We start from the raw sequence: 21,094 nt of genomic DNA, 5'->3' as shown, positions 1-21,094 counted from the left end.
GGGTTTGTAGCTGGAGTGTTTCACGCAGCCTTCAGTAAGCAGGGTATTGTCCTCATATTCTGAACAACTGAAGAAAACTCAAAACTTACTGGACGTTTCAAAGGCAGGTTGGGAAGAGCGCCAGGTGATGCACAGATTTTCCTTCTGTTCCTCCACTGAAGTGTCATGTTTTGTAATTTCAAACTGCTTTATCTCACAAGAACAGCTCCCAGCCAGGATTTTGCCTGAAGACTGCACCTGTTTTGTAGCAAAAAGAATGCAGGCTGTTTTACTTTGTTGCAGATCAAGACACAAAGCCAAGATGCAAGTGCCTATTATTGAAAATGAATCTGCAAACAACAAATAGCACTTGGGCTCTTCAGGAAACCTTTGGAGATCAGTGGGTTTTAAACCTATCCAAACTAGATTGCAAGTAAAGTAAAACAGCACATTGATAGCAAGTTACACTAGAGAAGACCCAGTGAATCAGTGGTGATGTGGCAAGTCAACTCCTCCATAGGTCCCAGTCATTCACATGGGCCTGCTCTAGTTGTGACTCCTTACACTAAGTGACAGGATTCCAGTGAATGTAATGGTTTAATTTGGAACAATTAACAGAGAATCATTATATAGATATAGCAATGCAAATCTCTGGTACCTGTGGAACATTTATCATGATCACAGTAAAGGAAGCAAGAAAATCCTTTACAATCTTAAAGGTCTGATTATACACATCAATATAACTTAATGCAAATTTGCAAAAATATTTTGTGAACTGATCAAAACAAGAAGCTGCTATTGTCTGCTGTCTCCTTCTGCAGTGGATCAGACGTTAAGTCAGATAAATTACCAGTTCACTCCTATCCCTGTTCCTCCACTCCCATGCAGTTCAGTTCAACGAGTTTTACTCCCAGTAAGAATAATTTACTCAGATTTTAATCATATTATAATGTACATCATGGGAAGGTGCAAAAGTTGATCAGGATCCAAAGAACAATGGCCAATTTCTAGATCATAGAAGTATGCTAGATTTTATCAATCTTTCTATGATCTAGAAAGTCACATACAAGCAAGGATTACAGACCATGATTTGTTCTAGGTTTATAAATTTCGACTTGTATGACTTATCTATGAAAAAAGGAAGGAAGTGGCATCCCACCATAGATTATGTTGGCTTCAGCTACTGTTTAAAAGTAACTATGAACTCCTTTTCTGCCTAATACCCAGTCCTTCTTAAATCAATATTAAAACAAAAAACAGAACGGAAAGACCACCCTGTTTATTCACCTATTGAGTTACTGTTTTCTGCTAACCATGTTTAAGGAAAGGCAAGCTAGTTTCACAGAAATGTAATTCTTCCTTGAATACTTTATTACTTTTGGACCATTATAACCCATTCTTTCTTGACTCAACCACTCTTACAGGACATGCTGACCTAATATATTAATTATGCGTAACTAACCAACTTTGTCTTTAGCTCATCCTAGTTTAATGGACATCAAGGCTATCAGTGAGGATAATTTTGGCCAGGGCTGACAAATTCCTTAAGAACAGGAGGATGAATTTAGTCCATAAAAGGGAGGGGGTTCAAAGAGAAAGTTCTTGTTCCTAAAACTGGTTTAACTGTGTATAAGAGGAACTCGGCAGTTGTTCCAGAAGGGAAACAATGGGGCAAAAGAGATGCTGATTAGCCTATGCAGAAATAACCAATAACAGCAAAAAAATATGGACAAAAGATATCAGTTCGTCTGAGAGTAATGGTTAGTCTGGTAATAAATTAGCAATTAGATAATATCTAATTCACAACTTATTTTGATTTACCAATTCTTCTATCTGTGACAATGGTATGGGGCAACTATGCAGTTTGGGATTCATTTCGCATTCTGTAGTTGCCATAAACTTGTAAGAGTTGAAAGGCATCTCAGAGGTCATCTATCCCAACCCCCTTGCCAATGTAGAAGTTTTAGAGTGCCACCATGCAAACCTAAATAATAGAGAGCACACAGATTGGGTTCTAGGACTCTATTTTCCTTTCTATAAATGCAACACTAACTCACTCTAACAACAAATGGAATGTGCACTTCAAAACCCACAAACAGACTAAGGCAGAGACTCGTCTACCCAAAAGACCAGATACCAAAACACAACAGGAGTATATATGGTCCCATGCAAAGAGGAGTGTTTGGAGCTCTACACTGGAACCAAACAGCCACTAAACAGGGAAATGGCCCAGCACAGAAGGGGCAGTGGCTCAGGACCACAATCATAATAACATAAGAAGAGCCCTACTGGATCAGACCAAGGGCCCATCTAGTCCTGTATCACAGCTTCCTGAATCCCACAGTGGCTCCATCAGATGCCTCTGGGAGTACATGAGACAACTAGATACCTGTCTCCTGCTAACACTCCCCTGCATCTGGCATTGTGAGGTACCTTCCTCTTAAGCCTGGAGATATAATCAGTAGTGTTCTTTCATCTGAAAGTCAAAGGACACTCATTTGATGATCAATATGTACTCATCTTGGATGGAGAAGATAAGTGGTTTGAGAGAGGGGTCAGGGAGGTCATACATGTGCATACAGAAAATCCCTCACTTAGCAGGGGTGGAGGCCGTAGATGCAATCTGTCTCCTAGTTATCGTGCTGCCCTTTCCCCTGAAAGATAACCCCACCTGGATGACTGAGAATCTTCACAGAAACAAAGGGAATCAAAGGGACAGCACCATCAGCATTTCCACTAATGGGCACCTCAGGATTGAATGGGATTACACTTCAGATTAGGCATATCTGTGCCAACAGAGACAGAATTTCCTGTACACTAATTATTTTCACCTCAAGAACAAAGTCAATTTATCTTCTTTAGGAAGCTATCGCACAAAACAAGTCATGTACAGAACATCCATTGAGACACTACTTTTTTAAAAAAAGGAGTTTGTGTATTTTGGTATGAATGCAACCCCACAAAAATTATGTCATAGCAATGTTAATGGATTTTGTGATATGAGAAAATACTTACATTTCTATCAGAATTATTTTCTCATAGGGATTTATTACAGAGGACAAAGAGTTAACTATCTTTTTTCCACTTGTTTCTAAACCAAGAAACAGCAATGTCTTGCAGTAGCTACCTAGATGTTCATGCCACTCTGCAAAAGCTGAAATGAACCATAAATTGTGCTGAGTTCTCTGCAGACATATTTTCAGCCTGGTTAAAATGCAGTCAATCATGGCTGCAAATGTGTTCAGGATTGGGTCCCTGTAAACTTGGAATAAAACCACATTTTCCTACATGCCTCAAGTTTCATGTACACTGTAAAAAGAACAACCATAATTAGCAGCCTCAGTGTCTAACTTGTCAGAGATCTTCATTTCCTCCGCAGAGGAGGCTTGTTGTTACAAAAATCTAAAAACTGACAGCATTTCTCCTACTGAGCAGTTCTCAGAATAGAACAGAGCATGAAACTCTGAAGTTAGGAGGAAAAGGCTCTGATAATCTCTTTGCTTCTTGTTTTCTCCCTTGATCACCTCACCTTCTTAAAACAACATTTTGAAGGAGACCACATGTAGCTTCTTGAGCTGCGAATATACAGGCAAGATAGACATTATCTGGGGTGGGGAACTGGCTTGCCACATCAAGCAGTGAAGTGGCAAAACAATCTTTATTTTTTCCTTTCATTCAAGAAAGACAAAAAAGAAATGGGGAGTCAGTTAGAACACTTAAAATGGAATCAATTTCAAAATAATAAAATGGCAGATACCTCTTTTTCTTTTTCTGAAGAAATACTATGACAAGCAACACCGTTCCCAAGTAAACGGAGAAATCCAGTATACATAAGCAAAAGTTTCAACTGGAAAACACAACATCTGCGAGTGCATTTTCAAGTGGCACACAATATACCACTATCTACAAAGTCTCACCAATAATGGTAGCAGAAATGCAAAAATGTTTCAAGGATGGTATATCAGTTAAGAACAATACTACTTTCTCAACATCTTCCAATTTCTTTCCCACTGGTTGCTTATGAATCCAAACATGAGAAAGCTTATGGTTCAGGTAGTGTTTTAAATCTCCACTGTACAAATAAGATGCAACTGTTCATTTTAAAAACAGCTTTTCGGAAAGAAGATATAAATTAAATCTTATGTGCAAAATAATTACATATTGCCTTAGTCCATAAGACTTGGTATTATTTGCCAAGCACATTTTCTCTTATTACAAAAGCATTATGCAGTAAGATCATCTCTGGTTTGATTCATTCAGAAGACTGTTTTGCTTTTTACATAGAAATAAAAATTACATTAAACGAGTCTCATTTCCTTCTTGAGACATGCAAGGGTGACAGACCAAAGGCCATAGTTCCAACAGAAACTATGGAAAACACCACCACTCTGCCCTTTACATTGACCAATTCTATGAAGAATTACAACCCCTTCTAGAACTTACACCACTAAATATAGGGGGCTGGAATGCTAAAGTAGAAAAGGAACAACAGGTAAGTCTGACCTTGGAGTTCAAAATAGAGATTTGCCAAGAGAACAAGCAGGTCATCACAAACACTCTTTTCCAAAACACACGAGGCAACTCTACACATGGACATCACCAAAATCAGATTGATGGCAGAACGTGAGGAGGAAATAAAGAATCTTGTAATGAGGGTGAAAGAGGAGAGTGCAAAAATGGTCTAAAGCTCAACATAAAAAAAAAAAAACCCAAAGATCATGGCCACTGGTCCCATCACCTCCTGGCAAACAGAAGGGGAAGAGATGGAGGCAGTGACAGGTTTTATTTTCTTGGGCTCCATGATCACTGCAGATGGTGACAGCAGCCATGAAATTAAAAGATGCCTGCTTCTTGGGAGGAAAGCAATGACAAACCTAGACAACATTTTAAAAAGCAGAGACATTACGTTGCTAACAAAAGTCCGAATAGTCAAAGCTATAGTTTTTCCTGTAGTGATGTACGGAAGTGAGAGCTGGACCATAAAGAAAGCTGACCGCCAAAGAACTGATGCTTTTGAATTGTGGTGCTGGAGGAGGCTCTTGAGAGTCCCCTGGACTGCAAGGAGAACAAACCTATCCATTCTAAAGGAAATCAACCCTGAGTGCTCCCTGGCAGGACAGACCCTGGAGCTGAGGCTCCAATACTTTGGCCATCTCCTGAGAAGAGAAGACTCCCAGGAAAAGTCGCTGATATTAGGAAAGTGGAAAGGCAAGAGGAGAAGGGGATGACAGAGGACAAGATGGTTGGACAGTGTCACCGAAGCGACCAACATGAATTTGAACAAACTCCAGGAGCCAGTGGAAGACAGGAGGGCCTGGTGTGCTCTGGTCCATGGGGTCATGAAGAGTCGGACATGACTAAATGACTAAACAACAACAAATTTGCACAGGCATTAAGAATCCAGGGTAAAGAACAGCAAAATGCTAAAAACAAACCAGGAAATTCATCTAAAATCAGCAATTCATTGATTTGGATTCGTCCGAGTTCAAACAAGCCAGAAAACCCGAATGTTCCCAAACCAATGAATTTTTATGAACCTCCTGTTTCATTATTCTCCCACAGCCTGCCTCCCCTTTTCCACTGTCCCCATTGCCTCCCCTACCTTGTATTTCCACTACTGTGCTGCCCTTCCGCTGCCATCTTTGGCATCAGCAGCTGGCTTCCTTTCTGGCAGCCTAGCCTGCCATCTCCGCATATGCGCCCACCTATCAGCTCAGAAGCGGGTACATGCACAGAGACAGCTGGCCCACTGATTCTCAAACAAACAAAGAAAGAAAAAAAATACCAGCGGGACATCTCACCATTTTTTTTAAAGACCACCATGAGCTGTCTAAGAATAGTGCTGACAAACCAATGAACCATTTTGTCAGGAAAAACTTTGAAAATTTTGTGGTTCATAGTTCATCGACTTCAACGAATCACAAAAAAAATGAGCCACAATTTTGGTGGTTTGTTCTTATCACTAATTCAGGACTGTGTAAAAACATTTTGAGGCTGGATGTGAAGAAAAAAAAATAGTGACCCTTCTACAGAAGTCAATTACACTGAAAACTCGAATTTTCAGGCTATCTGAAAAACTGAAACAAGACTGAAGTAGAAAGCTCCTTCTTTGTTTTAAATTATCATTGCATTTTAGAAATTGTATGCCTTTTCCCTGGAATCTTGGTGATGGGTAAGATATAAACATCTTAAACAAAATGAATCTATAAATCTATGCTCCACAACAATTCCAGTTTAATAATATACCATGATATGGATTCATCTGTGGTATGTGAGAAATGGCAGTGTCAGGTAGAACTACTGCAGAATGTAGGAAAACCTGTAAGTTTCACATTGTATTCATATCATAACACATGGTAATATGAGAAGTAAAATATTGAAGCAGCTATATTTCATACAATAGTGGCCTTGTTTTCCCTTAATGAAGAAACAAAGGCCTCATTGGACTGCCATGAATTTTAGATAATATATATAATGTTTAAAAAAGTATAATATATCGAAGTTTGCTTGACATGCCAATATCCATATTTTATATGCATAAAATGTGTAGGCAAAATAATATTCTTATTTTTAAATGAAAAACAGGTGCAAGAATTGTTCCAATTATTATGCAAAAATGCATCTTGAAGTTGTACAGTAATGTATTAATCCAGAACAGTGAATAAAATGCTATTCTCCCTGAGGCAACAGGGCTCATTGTGCTGCCAGAAACAATCTAAAACAAATTTCCAGTGAGCCTTTGTAGTTAAACATGAAGAGATTTATCTAAAGAAAATCCAGTACAGAACAGCAGAAGACAGCAAAAGCATATTATTAGAGTAAGGAAAGCTAGCCAAAATAGTGGAATGATTATGAAATATTCAATTGAGAGAATATAAAATTAACACCTGTGCAACAAAAGTAAGAAGAATGACATGTTTGAACACTGAACTCAACATGCAGTGCACTTAACAAATACTATTTTTGTTTAATCTGGTTAGTCTAGGAAAGACTTGTAATACAGCTCCCATGAAAAATGAGGATTAATTCCAGTGATCCCTTGTATATGTGCACTGTGGTCCATTCTTCTGTATCCTCAGGCCTGCATTTTGTTCATCACATGACAATATCCTTGATTATACTTTCTTTAGACCTCTGAATTTTTTTTTGTCACATATGCCCGTGATACCTTTTTCATGGACTCAAATGTGTAAATGGTTAGTCAAAATTCTCCACTGGCATTCACAACAAAAAACTAAGGGGCCAACACTGCAGTTATGTGCTAGAGAATGACTGGAGCTTACAAAGAAAGAACCAGCATCCATGCTTTACTACTCATTCCACAAAATCCTATTGTGGAATACTTTGTGTAAGGGAAACCAAACTTTACAAACATATTTCTGGTTGTGTGACATGTGACTGGGTGTGCAACTGAGTATGCAACCCCCACTGCATACTCTGGGCGTGTCCGAATGTGGCAGACACCCGACAAGATCATATACATCACTTATGTGATGGCTAGTTTGTGTTCCACAATTTTTACAAGATTCTAGCTATTAAGTGGTCCCAAATCAATAAACTGTAGGTAATCTAGACTATAGATATAATTTGAGCAACATGGAAAAGTGAAGTACACATACATTAAATCTCTGAAAGTTATAATGAGATACCTGGGTATGTTAAAAATTCTACAAATGAGTTATTTAAAGGTACTGGGTAATTTTCTTTTGGAATCTGTTTGGAATATTGTAGGAGTTATTGTTTCACTTTTATTATAGAAATGTATAGCCAATCTGTTCATATTGGTTCAGTCAAGTACTGAACAAAGTCCATTTGAGTTGTGTTGGCCATTAAACATAATGTTAGTTTGGGGCTACTGAATGTTTTATAATAAAAAAAACTTGCACTATCTTAACAAGTTGAAGGTTTTGAGAGAGAAAAAAATCACAGAAAGAAGAATCAATGTTATTCTAATGTAAATGCTTGGCTTGTCAATATGAATAGGTCTTTAGTCTTCTAGGGTTAAACTCTTAAGGCAGTGATGCATTATGCTATTGAAAAACCAAAGGCCCTTCCACAGCTACAATTTATTGAAAACATAGCTTATTATAATATGACAGAAAATAAATTAATCTGAAGATTGTAATACCTTTTGCCATGATTCCATCACAGCACAAAACAAACAATTTTCATCCTTAACTCTACAAGACATTAAGTGTACATACCAAAATCTAGACCACAATTCCATAAATGCAAGCTCTTTAAGAATGTGACAGCTTTGTCTACAATGAATTTGAAATATGATTTGCTATAAAACTGCTTGAAACTGTGGGGCTTTAACAAAATCTTAAATATCTACATAAGAAGAGGGAAAGAGCTTCTGAACAGATAAAAGTAAAATCTTGATTCTTATATAAAATGTTATGCATTTTAATATGATTTTTCCCTGATTTATGTAAAGCTTTGTGTTTTTCATTTTCCCTGGCTTGTCACATTGAAGTGATGTATGGAGCATTTTAGCATCAAGTTTGCCATGAGCAATAAAGTCAGTGCCCCTAAGAAATATTAATATATTTCCACTCCCTCCCCTCCCCCAAGAGTGTTCCCTTATTCAGCTTATTTGGTTTCACTTCACATAGTCGGCTGGCATAATTTTCAGGCTCACGGTAATATTTTAAGGTTTTGCACTGTTAAAAAAAGGGATACTTGTCAACCAAGGTATGTACTAAAACAGCACATCTTAGAATGGGTAACATGGTGCTGGGAAAGAATGAAGAAATTTCTATGGAACAATAATTTTAGATGAACAATCATATCTCTATCCAATAAATATACATAAAGGGATTCCTAAATAATAATAATAATAATAATAATAATAATAATAATAATAATAATAATAATAAACCTTTATTGGCATACAGATTCCTAAATAAGATTCAATGTGGCCAAAGCCTACGTCCACTCAAAATAACATCAACTTTAAATGAAACAAAACCAGTGGTCATTAATATTGTGTGTGTGTATGCACGTGTGTGCACGTGCGTGCACATGTGTGCATGTGCACATGTGTGTGTGTGTGCATGTGAGTGCATGTGTGTGTGTGTGTATGAAGTATTTAAGATAAACATAGGATTTAACACAAATAATGCCAAAGAAACTGAGGGCAAAGAGAAGGTCCAGAGATATCTACTTTTCCTGCCCAAAGATGCCCTTCTAAAGATGTTGCTACTGATTCCCCAGTAGGCTTTTTAATATACATTTCCCTTCAGTTAGAATTCCATTGGCTAGAGATCTGAAAAGGGAAAATGGCTGCATGGAAAGAGTTACGTGACTCCTTATGCACCTGCTTCTCCATAGCTAGTGGGCCCCGACTGAAGGCAGACTTTCTTCCCCTAAACGGACTGCTTTTTAATTTGTATTTGGTGCATGAATGCTTTTATGTTGAAATTACCATTTTTTTTTCCTGTAAGATCTCTGGATTTCTTCCAGTTCTCTCTACAGAACAGCAACTTTCCCTCAATTGAGGGCACTCCTATAATTTGTCACTACTGAACTTCCTAACCTTTCATTTAAGGCTCTTAAATGCACTCTATTAGGGCACCCATTGACTATCACAGCAGTAGGCTCACTCTGGAGCTGTTTGACAACTGTTGCTTACCCACTCTGTTATATAGTTTTGATGTTACAACACAGAAGTGGCTATGAAATATTTCTGAATATCTTAACATCCATATTGAAAAAATGCAGAGAGACTGATTCATTACAAACAATCACCTTTCTAGGGTGAACTAAACTCAGACTGACCATAGTTTATGAGGTCTGTACCATAAAGAAACATAAAGTTGTTGTTGTTTTAAACCACACACTTATTTTCAGTGAATTGTGCTGAGGAAAGAAGAGATACAATGACAGGATTCAAACTTTTCCAATTACTGAAATTAACAGCCTTGTCTGTTGCAGCCAAAGCTATCACTATTTCCCACTGATCTGTTTGTGATCCAAAAGATAGCATTAGGATTTCAACAAGCTTTCCTCACACACCAGAAGAATGGCTATGGGTGTCGGCTAACCATGTCGCCATTGTCAACACAATGAATAGCCATGACCCTAACATACAGAACACTACAGATGGGCTTCTACATGGACATTTAACTCCTCCAGGCATGGTGAAGATTCTTAATGAACTTATGCACTTTCATTGGTATGTACCTGTTCAGAGCCTCCACATGTCTCTCAAACACGTACCGTGGTACCTTGCAAGACAAATGCCTTGGGCAATGAAAAACTTGCAAGACGAAAGCATCTTGCAAGTTTTTTGGTGCCCCATAAGACAAAGATATTTTCATCTTGTGAGGTACGTTTTCCCATAGGAATGCACTGACATTTATTTATTTATTTGTTCGATTTATATCCCGCCCATCTGGTATATTTTACCACTCTTGTTCAGAGTTTTTTGCCCATAGGAACGCATTAATTAAATTTCAATGCATTCCTTTGGGAAAACTCACCTTGCAAGATGAAAATAATTCGTTCTGTCGTCTTGCGAGGCACCACTGTATATGACTTGGAGCCCTCCTCAGAAATCACTCTGTGGCAAGGCTATCTTGTGCAACCTGCCTTTTCCACATTCTTTCCAAATCTTGCAGTAGTTGTGCCAATCATCCAAATAACTCTTCTTATGAATTTTGCTAGATTCAGACTTATAACAATATTTAATTTAATCTTTATGCCAGACTATTATTCTGTGCTCATCACTACCTTGGAATTTGGTTGAATGAACAATGGGATCATGTCTATAAAATAAAAATAAGAACAGATTTGGTCTAGCACAGTTTATTTAAATTGAAGGATGCAAGATGCAACAAAAGCTTAACACTGGCTTTCAGAATGTAAATTGTACAGTGATGTGTGTTCTCAGTCCTACTGTACAGCATGAACTATAAACATTTATAAAGATTGCTACTGAAAAAGGCAAAAACATTCAAAATAGAGATTTAGCATAGAATGCAAAGAATTATTTGCAATGAGAATATGACCAGTGAAGAAGTAGTGAAGAAAATGAAAAAAACTCCAGAATCATAAGAGGAAGCATGTGAAAAGCTAGAACACTTCAACCAGATAATGAGAAACGGAAAGTACAGACTCTTTCAACTAGACATTCAACATAAACCCAAGGCTAGTGGTTAACTACCAACCAGTAGCGAACCTCCCTTATTTGGACAAAGTGTTGGAGCGGGTTGTGGCTGGGCAACTCCAGGCGCTGCTGGATGAAACGGATTTTCTGGATCCATTTCAATCGGGCCTGGTTTTGGTACAGAGACTGCCTTGGTCACCCTGTATGATGACTTTTGCAGGGAGAGGGACAGGGGAAGTGTGACCCTGTTGATACTGCTGGACTCTCAGCGGCTTTCGACACCATCAACCATGGTGTTCTTCTGGATAGGCTGGCTGGGTTGGGAGTTGGAGGCACTGCTTTACGGTGGTTCCGCTCCTTCCTGGCTGACCGTGTCCAGAGGGTGGTGCTGGGGGACAGCTGCTCTGCGCCTTCGCATTTATGTCATGGCGTTCCTCAGGGCTCAATACTGTCCCCCAAGCTGTTTAACATCTACATGAAACTGCTGGGAGAGGTCATCAGGACGTTTGGGCTGAGAAGTCAGCAATATGCTGATGATACTCAGCTCTACCTCTGGTTTTCCACCAATCCAGGTGAGGCGGTTTCTGTGCTGAACTCGTGTCTGGACCTGATGATGGACTGGATGAGGGTTAATAAATTGAAACTCAATCCAGACAAGACGGAAGTGCTGTTAGTGGGTGCTTCACCGGACAGGTTGGAGGGCCTTTTCCGTGCCCTGAATGGGGTTACACTCCCCCTAAGGGACAGGGTCCGCAGCTTGGGAGTGCTCCTGGACCCAGTCTAAAACTGGAAGCCCAGGTGGACTCGGTGGCCAGAGGCGCCTTCCTTCAGCTGCAGAAATTATACTAGCTACGGCCCTACCTGGACGAGCGGAGTCTCATGACAGTTATACACGCACTGGTAACATCCCACATAGATTACTGCAATGCGCTCTACGTGGGGCTGCCTTTGAAGACGGTCAGGCGACTGCAGCTGGTCCAGAATGGAGCTGCACGGCTGGTGAGTAGTGGGGCCACTAGGGAACATATCAAGCCGATTCTGTTTAAGCTACATTAGCTACCAGTTGCTGCCTGAGCCCAATTCAAAGTGCTTGTTTTGACGTATAAAGCCCTAAGCGACTTTTGCCCTGGATACCTGAAGGATCGCCTCCTTCCATATGAACCTACCCGGCACTTAAGATCTAACCAGGGGGCCCTTTTGAAAGAGCCATCCCTCAAGGAGGTAAGAGGGACGGCTTGTAGAGAAAGGGCCTTTTCGGCAGCTGCCCCCAGACTATGAAATGTCCTCCCGACTGAGATTCGTCTGGCGCCGACGCTGATGACATTTCGGCACCAGGTCAAAACCTTCCTGTTCCAAATGGCTTTTAACTGAAATAACATCACCTGTAGGTCTGATGGCAATTTTTAGAATATATATTGTAATTGCATTTTAATTATTTTGCCCTTTTATTTTGCCTTTTTACTGTATTTTAAATGCTGTAAGCAGCCAAGAGACCTTCAGGTAGTGTGGGCGGCATATAAGTTAAACAAACAAACAAACAAACAAACATGGAGAAGAAGTGTAGGGAGAAGAACTCTCTGGCTGAAAAGCCTTGGAGACTGGTTTATATACTACACAGCATAACTGTTTAGAGATCCTATGGTGACATCCAAACTCTAGCAGGAGAGCAAGAAGCAGAACGAGGCTGCCTCTGGTTTCCAAAGATTCCAAACAAGCAGGATCACAGATGGCAGAAAATTGTTGGAATGCATTAAGAGTATTTCCTAAATATAATCCTATTCCTAGTCCTAATTAGCACAGTGCAAATTTCTGTATTTGCTGGTATGCCCTCAGTAGAATGTCAAGCGTGGCTACATACATGCGTTTTGTTATTGGTTAAAGGTGGTCTCTGCCCCAATAACCAGTGGCTACCTATACTATATGATTCCCCTTCATGGATTGCTGCCTTGTTGTGGCGAAGGGACTTGAGTAATTCAGAGAAACTATGGGCTATGCCGTGCAGGGATACCCAAGACGGACAAGTCATAGTGGAGAGTTCCGACTAAACGCAATCCACCTGGAGCAGGAACTGGCAAGCCACTCCAGTATCTTTGCCAAGAAAACCCCATGATCAGAAACAAAAGGCTAAAAGATATGACGCTGGAAGATGGGCCCCTCAGTTTGGAAGGCATCCAACATGTTACTGAGGAAGAGCGGAGGAAAAGTACAAGTAGCTCCAGAGCTAATGAAGTGGTTGGGCCAAAGCCGAAAGGACGCTCAGCTGTGGACGTGCCTGGAAGTGAAAGGAAAGTCCGATGCTGCAAAGAAAAATACTGCATAGGAACCTGGAATGTAAGATCTATGAATCTTGGGAAGCTCGATGTGGTCAAACAGGAGATGGCAAGTATAAATATTGACACCCTGGGCGTCAGTGAACTAAAATGGATGGGAATGGGCGAAATCAATTCAGATGACTTACCATATCTACTATTGTGGGCAAGAAGCCCGTAGAAGGAATGGAGTAGCCCTCATAGTCAACAAAAGAGTGGGAAAAGCTGTAATGGGATATAATCTTTAAAATGATAGAATGATGTCAATACGAATCCAAGGCAGACCATTCAACATCACAATAATCCAAGTTTATGCACCAACCACCACTGCTGAGGAGACTGAAATTGACCAATTCTATGAAGACTTACAACACCTTCTAGAACTGACACCAAAGAAAGATGTTCTTCTCATTCTTGGTGATTGGAATGCTAAAGTAGGCAGTCAAGAGATAAAAGGAACAAAAGGAAAGTTTGGCCTTGGAGTTCAAAACGAAGCAGGGCAAAGGCTAATAGAGTTTTGTCAAGAGAACAAGCTGGTCATCACAAACACTCTTTTCCAACAACACAAGAGGTGACTCTACACATGGGAATCACCAGATGGGCAATACAGTAATCAGATTGATTATATTCTCTGCAGCCAACGGTGGAGAAGCTCTATACAGTCAGCAAAAACAAGACCTGGAGCTGATTGTGGCTCTGATCATCAGCTTCTCATAGCAAAATTCAAACTCAAACTGAAGAGATTAGGAAAAACCACTGGGCTAGTCAGGTATAATCTAAACCAAATCCCTTATGAATACACAGTGGAAGTGACGAACAGATTTAAGGAACTAGATTTGGTGGACAGAGTGCCTGAAGAGCTTTGGATAGAGGCTCGTAACATTGTACAGGAGGCAGCAACAAAAACCATCCCAAAGAAAAGGAAATGCAAGAAAGCAAAGTGGCTGTCCAGCGAGGCCTTACAAATAGCAGAGAAGAGAAGGAAAACAAAATGCAAGGGAGATAGGGAGTTACAGAAAATTGAATGCAGACTTCCAAAAGATAGCAAGGAGATAAAAGAGGGCCTTCTTAAATGAACAGTGCAAAGACATAGAGAAAAGTAATAGAAAGGGAAAAACCAGAGATCTGTTAAAAAAAATTGGAGATATTAAAGGAACATTTTGTGCCAAGATGAACATGATAAAGGGCAAAAATGGCAGGGACCTCAAAGAAGCAGAAGAAATCAAGAAGAGGTGACAAGAATACACAGAGGAATTAGTGTGGTTGCTGAGCTTTGCTGAAAAGAGCAAAGATATAGAGGAAAATAATAGAAATTGGGAAAGGAGTACGACAAGGCTGTATATTGTCCCCCTGCTTATTTAACTTATATGCAGAATACATCATGCGAAAGGCCGGACTGGAGGAATCCCAAGACGGAATTAAGATTGCCGGAAGAAATATCAACAACCTCCGACATGCAGATGATACCACTCTGATGGCAGAAAGTGAGGAGGAATTAAGGAAGCTTGTAATGAGGGCGAAAGAGGAGAGTGCAAAAAATGGTCTGAAGCTCAACATCAAAAAAACTAAGATCATGGCCACTGGTCCCATCACCTCCTGGCAAATAGAAGGGGAAGATATGGAGGTAGTGACAGATTTTACTTTCTTGGGCTCCATGATCACTGCAGATGGGGACAGCAGACATGAAATTAAAAGACGCCTTCTTCTTGGGAGGAAAGCGATGACAAACGTCGACAGCATCTTAAAAAGCAGAGACATCACCTTGCCAACAAAAGTCCGCATAGTCAAAGCTATGGTTTTTCCTGTAGTGATGTATGGAAGTGAGAGCTGGACCATAAAGAAAGCTGACCGCCGAAGAATTGATGCTTTTGAACTGTGGTGCTGGAGGAGGCACTTGAGAGTCCCCTGAACTGCAAGGAGAACAAACCTATCCATCTTGAAGGAAATCAACCCTGAGTGTTCACTGGAAGGACAGATCCTGAAACTGAGGCTCCAATACTTTGGCCATCTCATGAGAAGAGAAGACTCCCTGGAAAAGACCCTGATGTTAGGAAAGTGTGAGGGCAAGAGAAGGGGACGACAGAGGATGAGATGGTTGGACAGTGTCATCGAAGCGACCAACATGAATTTGGCCCAGCTCCGGAAGGCAGTAGAAGACAGGAGGGCCTGGCGTGCTCTGATCCATGGGGTCACGAAGAGTTGGACATGACTAAATGACTGAACAACAACAACAACCTATACTATTTGCAGAAAGATGTCTTTGCCAGTTCGTGGTATAAGGGATTTATAGAAAAACTACATCTCTTAGGCTTCTCTATGGATTTCTTACTGAGACAGCCTCAAGGTAGCATTAAGCCAATACTTACTCAACATATCGAAGTACCTTCAGTACTCTCTAGCTTTTGCAGGCAGGACTTGTTCACTACTATGTTTTGGCCTAAATTTTAACTTTCCCAAACCGGCTAACTATCTATACCAAATTACAGCACCGAGATATCACTTTGCCTTTTCAAGGGCTAAATTTAATTGCTTTCCCTCAGCCCTTTTAAAAGGGTGTTTTAATAACATGCCATAAGGTGAAAGGATCTGTCCCTGAGGTAAAGAAATTATTGAGCCCTTGGCGCACATCATTTCAGAATATAGCTTACATAGGAACGAACGTTTTTGATATCTTGGCTCGATCATGAGTAAATGTACTGATCTACCTCCCACAGGCTATCTGAAGTTTCTGTTGTCTAAAGAGAATCAAATAATAACATAATTAGTGGCTAAGTTTTTATTTTTGGCCATGATAATTCACAAAACGCTACAGCAAGATTTTATACTACATATTTATTTTATGTATTTATCTTTGTATAACCTGGTGTATGATCGCATAATAAAACTTTACTTTTACTGTATTTGTTTCATTTTGGGTTCCTTTGAAGAGTGTCTCTTTTCTTTTAATAATTTTCATGCACTGTTCCCTTTACGTAAAAAGAAAAGCCTTTGCTGCTCATTCATTTTGTGTTTTCCCGTGCATGTATTTTGGCATTCCAAAAGTGCTAAAGAACCCTTAAAATCTACTCCAAAAAAGCAGAGGCATGGTGACAGATGTTAAGTCTACTCCCAAAGCAGTCAACACTATAGCCGTCCACCACCACTAACCACAAAGCCCAGGTGCACAGTGGTGCAGTCTCAGTCCACCCTCCTGGCCGAAACACCTCCACAGAAGCAAATAAAACAGTTCTCCAAAAGCCCACCAAAATATATTCCTTTAACAAAATTAACATAGTAAATTATCCAAGTAACAATTTTTAAATTTTAAAACAAATATGGAAATCAAACACACATACACAAACCCACACACAAGATAGAACAGCAAAATTCACAAACACACCCATCTGCCCCTTCTCACAAAAACCAAGGAAATCAAGCAAACTAATAAAGTAAAAAAATACAGTCAAAGTACCTCCAACCCAGAACTACTAGAATATTAGATTTCTCTGCCCTCTACTACTTGACGCCTTTTCTCTTGAGTCTATCATACCTCAACAAACAGAACAGCCCCAGACAGCAGTAATAATCAAAGAAAGAGAATGATGGGGGGAAGAAGTGGGGTTAAAATTAATCTGAAGGAGGCATGCTGGCATAGGCAGGCTGCCAGACAACAGCAAAAATATTCCAAAGAAAAAGAGAAAAACAAAACAAACTAACAGAGGTCAAGAAAACAGGGGAAGGGAAAAGGATCAAAATGTAGGCAGAGACAGGAAGGAAGGCACTGAGGCTATAAGGAGCTTAGCAGCACACAGTAATCCCACCCACAAGGAATGACTAAAGCAAAGAGCACTCCTCACTGGGTTCCAATAGAGCCAAACCCTGGATGTTCTTATCAGCTGATAGCAGTCCTTGTTACTGGGTGAAAATTTCTCAGGTAATTTGAAAGATGAAGGATGAAAAAAGGTTACACAAAAGAGGGCCTATGGAAGTAACATTACATTTTTATGTACCCCTTTTGTAAATATGAACTACTCATGTTTTAGACCCTTTCTTCTGAGAATCAACGAAATAGCTCAGAACAGGAAAACTAGACCTCTTTTGTGAAAACACAAAAAGCCCTTGCCTGCTCCTTATTAGAGTAGACCTACTGAATGCATGGGATGTGTTAAACCATATTTCAAATTGCCTACTGTAACAAATTAATTTAAATTGGTACAATGATAAATAATAGTAAAATATGTTCTTTATAAAACTAGGGGCAACTGCAAATATTAAAAATCAGGAAAATGCTCAGGCAGTCAAATAAGTCTAGCTGATAGCAGAAACTGCCCAGACTAACAGTGTGGATCTAGTCCTAATCGACAAGGAGGAACTGGTCTGCAAGAGGAAAATAATGGGAACTTCTGGTGGAAGTAAGTATACTTACTAGGGACTGGTAATCTTGAGAAATGGGAAGATTGAAAAAGTGTAATACGCACATTGCACTTTAAGAATAAAATAAGTTTGAAGAAACGGGAAATACTCAATCATATCTGAAAGTCAGAAGTGCTCAAAAAGAAGAGAGCCCATGATGGATGGAAATGTCTTAAGGGTCAGATACTAAAGATTCAATCACAAACTATTTCTACAAGAAAGAACAGAGGGAAATATCTAAGGGAACCAGAGTGGCTACATAAAGAGCTTTCAGATTAGCTATGATTTAAAGGGGGCATGTATATGAAAGGGAAGGAAGGACAAAGGAAGAGTACAAACCAATAGCAAGTACAGAAAGATGGTTAGGAAGGTTGAAGTTCAAAATTAGCTGAGAGGTAAAAACAAGTAAAGGTATTTTTGAGCTGGAAAGAATAGAGTAAATTCTAAGGGACATTAGAGAGAAGGCATAACTTTTTCCGCCTCTGTCCTCTTCCTAAAGGAAAACAGTGCTCAGCCTAATGCACTGGTGCACGTGGAAGGGAAGGGGCTTGTGCTCACAATAGGTACAGAGGTGGTGTAAGAATCACTAAAAAGAATTTAGTAACATATTTACAAATTACTTAGATGAGGTCCTGAAGGTAAGGCTAATCAAATTTGTACATGACACCAAACTGAAAGGGGTAACTAATATCTCAGAATATAGAATCAGGATTCAAAACGACCATAACACGTTGGTGAGTTGGGCCAATGAGTTTCAACAGATAAAAATGTGAGATTCTAAATTGAGATAGGAAAAATCAGATGCACAAATATAAGATGGGTGACAGCTGACTAGGCAGTAGTACATGTGAAAAGGATCCAGGGGTCTTAACAGACTGCAAGCTGAACATGAATCAACAGTATAATATAGCAGAGAAAAGTGGGAATGCAATACTTTGTTGCATCAACAGAAAAACAGTGTCCAGAGCAAAGGAATAGTGCCATTCTATTCTGCTTTCCGCACTTGGAATACTATGTCTATACCACATATTGACAACCTGTCCAAAGGAGGGCAATCAGAACAGTAAAATGTCTGGATACTCAAAGCATCAGCTTTGAAATCCTTCAAGACCTTTACATGGGGATTTCCTTGCAGATTAAAGTGGTAATAGGTAAAGTTTTAGTATTATTATTTTTAGCTATATATCAGAATTTAAATATGGTGTGTTCTTTTGCTTGTGCATATGTGTTTTAATCACTGCTACTTGCCTCCAACCTAATTTTTTATGTATAGAGAAGTTTTGTACTTGCCTTATCTTCTAAGTGCAATTTTGTTAGCCGAAGGTAAGACACAGGAGCAAATGCATCTGCTGAATGCACAATCACTTCTGATGAATCCCTGCAACACAAACATTTATCTGAGAGTACAAAGAACAATTCAATAATTATCACTTTATATTTTTTTATTATTTTTTCCAAAGCACTGTGAAACAATAAAAACAGAGGTCATGAATAATGCACAAAATTAGAATAATACACACAATTAGCCTTGTGGCACAGTGGTTAAGCTGCAGTACTTCAGTGAAGCCTCTGCTCATGACCTGAGTTCAATCCAAGGCTCCAGAAGCCAGATCAGTTGACTCAACCTTCCATCTTTCCAAGATTGGTAAATTGAGTACCCAGGTCACTTGTGGGGGGGGGGGGGAATGTAGTCTGCATAATTAAGTTGTAAACAGCCAAGAGAGTGCTTTAAGCAGTATTTGGTGGTATATAAGCAGCATACTTTGCTTTGTTCTAGAATTCGGTGTTCTTATGGACCATGAAATAGCTGGTAATTTGGAAGGCTTGAAAAAATAGGCATGTGTAACAAGTTGAAACATGTCAAATATCACATGAAGAATAGTCGAAATGCTAATTGTCCTAATCTGAACTGTGGATCAGACCTTAGAACCATGTCACACTCATAGCAGAGCCTTTTCTGACAGACTGAAAGGACTAAAAGTCTCTCAAACTCTCTCTTTAATGCATTCCACTTTGTAGGAAAGGGTGAAGTCTCAGAAAAAGCTTCTGGACAGAAGCATAACAGTTTTCAGTCTGGTCCCAGACATTCTTGGAGGAAATTGCTCAGTAAGAATTCTGCCAACTACTGCAACATCTGGTTCACTTTGCTACTCCAAGCGCCACGGCCTCTTACCACAGATCAGAATGGAAAGCCCACCTACTGGTAGCTAAAAGCAAAAACACGTTTAGGGTGGAGTAATTAAGCTCCAGTTGTTCTTATTTCTCTGTTTCGCTGTTGTTTTGTTGTCAAGCTGGCTGCTCTTTATTACTATGTTACCTTTAGGGATGCAAGAGAAAGATATATCTTGTTGAAGTGTTTTATTTGGGGTTTTTATTGGAATTTTTTTATTTGATTAATTTTAATTATAAATTTCTTATTTTACCTATACTTCACCGTTAGCTGCCTTAACTATGCACTAGATGCAACACTGTGCTAGCAACAGCAACGGGACCTTCTTTTTTTCCTCTCCTATTGTAGCCCTTTGGATCAGCCGAAAGCCAACTCCAGAGCCAGTCTTAGGGTGCATGAAAGGCTGCAGAATCCCAGTTGTCCTGGAATCTGCTGTTCTGCCAGCAGACATCCATCATGTGATTTTGCCCTATAAATCTCAGAAACTTTTTAAAAAGGCAAATATCCAACAACATTTATCTACCAACTTCTACAACATTTCTTACTATTTATCTTAAATACTTTTGTAATACCCTTCAATTATATTACTAAGGACAATAAAACAATCAAAATATAAATGTGTGCACACAAAATGAGAAACTAATGGTCATTCAATCATGGGAGGGAAAAAAATCAAAGATCCTTGTGGTACCATAATGATTAGCAATTTTCCATTGGCAAAAATTTTTATGGATAAGAACTCACATCATCATTTACAGTTCACAAAATCTATGACAAATAAAATGTGTTTGTTTTCAAGTGTTACAAGATTCTGGCAGTATCTTACCATTTATCGCAACTCAAATGGACTCATCAACTCAGTGGGATTTGCATAAGTGTAGAGGTATCATACAGTAATTAATTCAGTGAGTCTAGTTTAGTTCAGACTATCAACAGAGCACCACTCATTTTTGTGCTTTCTTCCTTAAATTAAGAGAATTAAGGAAAAGATTCCCCGCCCCCCCAATTTGGATCCTAACATCATCAGTAAGAGATGAAGCATTATGAAGATAGGATGACACAGAGCAGATGCTAAGGATGGGATGAAGAAACAGTCTTTCTTCTATTTGAGTCCTAACATTATCGAGAAGT

General features: G+C 39.4%; 1 protein-coding gene across 4 annotated transcripts in view; it reads right to left on the bottom strand.

Moving 5' to 3' along the window:
• The window catches only part of DPH6 (diphthamine biosynthesis 6), a 335,370-nt gene that overhangs the window by 192,179 nt on the left and 122,097 nt on the right, over nucleotides 1-21,094 (bottom strand). For 3 of the 4 annotated variants that reach the window (XM_072986316.2, XM_078391934.1, XM_020789398.3), the window contains exons 8-9: nucleotides 19,084-19,171; nucleotides 90-237 (exon numbers count right to left, since the gene is read on the bottom strand). In XM_072986316.2, coding sequence (XP_072842417.2) covers nucleotides 90-237; nucleotides 19,084-19,171 — 236 coding nt within the window. The remainder of the gene's footprint in view (nucleotides 1-89; nucleotides 238-19,083; nucleotides 19,172-21,094) is intronic. The other variant, XM_078391924.1, reaches the window with a different exon arrangement.

The sequence above is a fragment of the Pogona vitticeps genome, chromosome 1, assembly GCF_051106095.1.
Source record: "Pogona vitticeps strain Pit_001003342236 chromosome 1, PviZW2.1, whole genome shotgun sequence".
Classification (NCBI taxonomy): domain Eukaryota; kingdom Metazoa; phylum Chordata; class Lepidosauria; order Squamata; family Agamidae; genus Pogona; species Pogona vitticeps.
The sequence above is the reverse complement of the archived record's forward strand: the minus strand, read 5'-3'. Positions and strand labels throughout refer to the sequence as shown.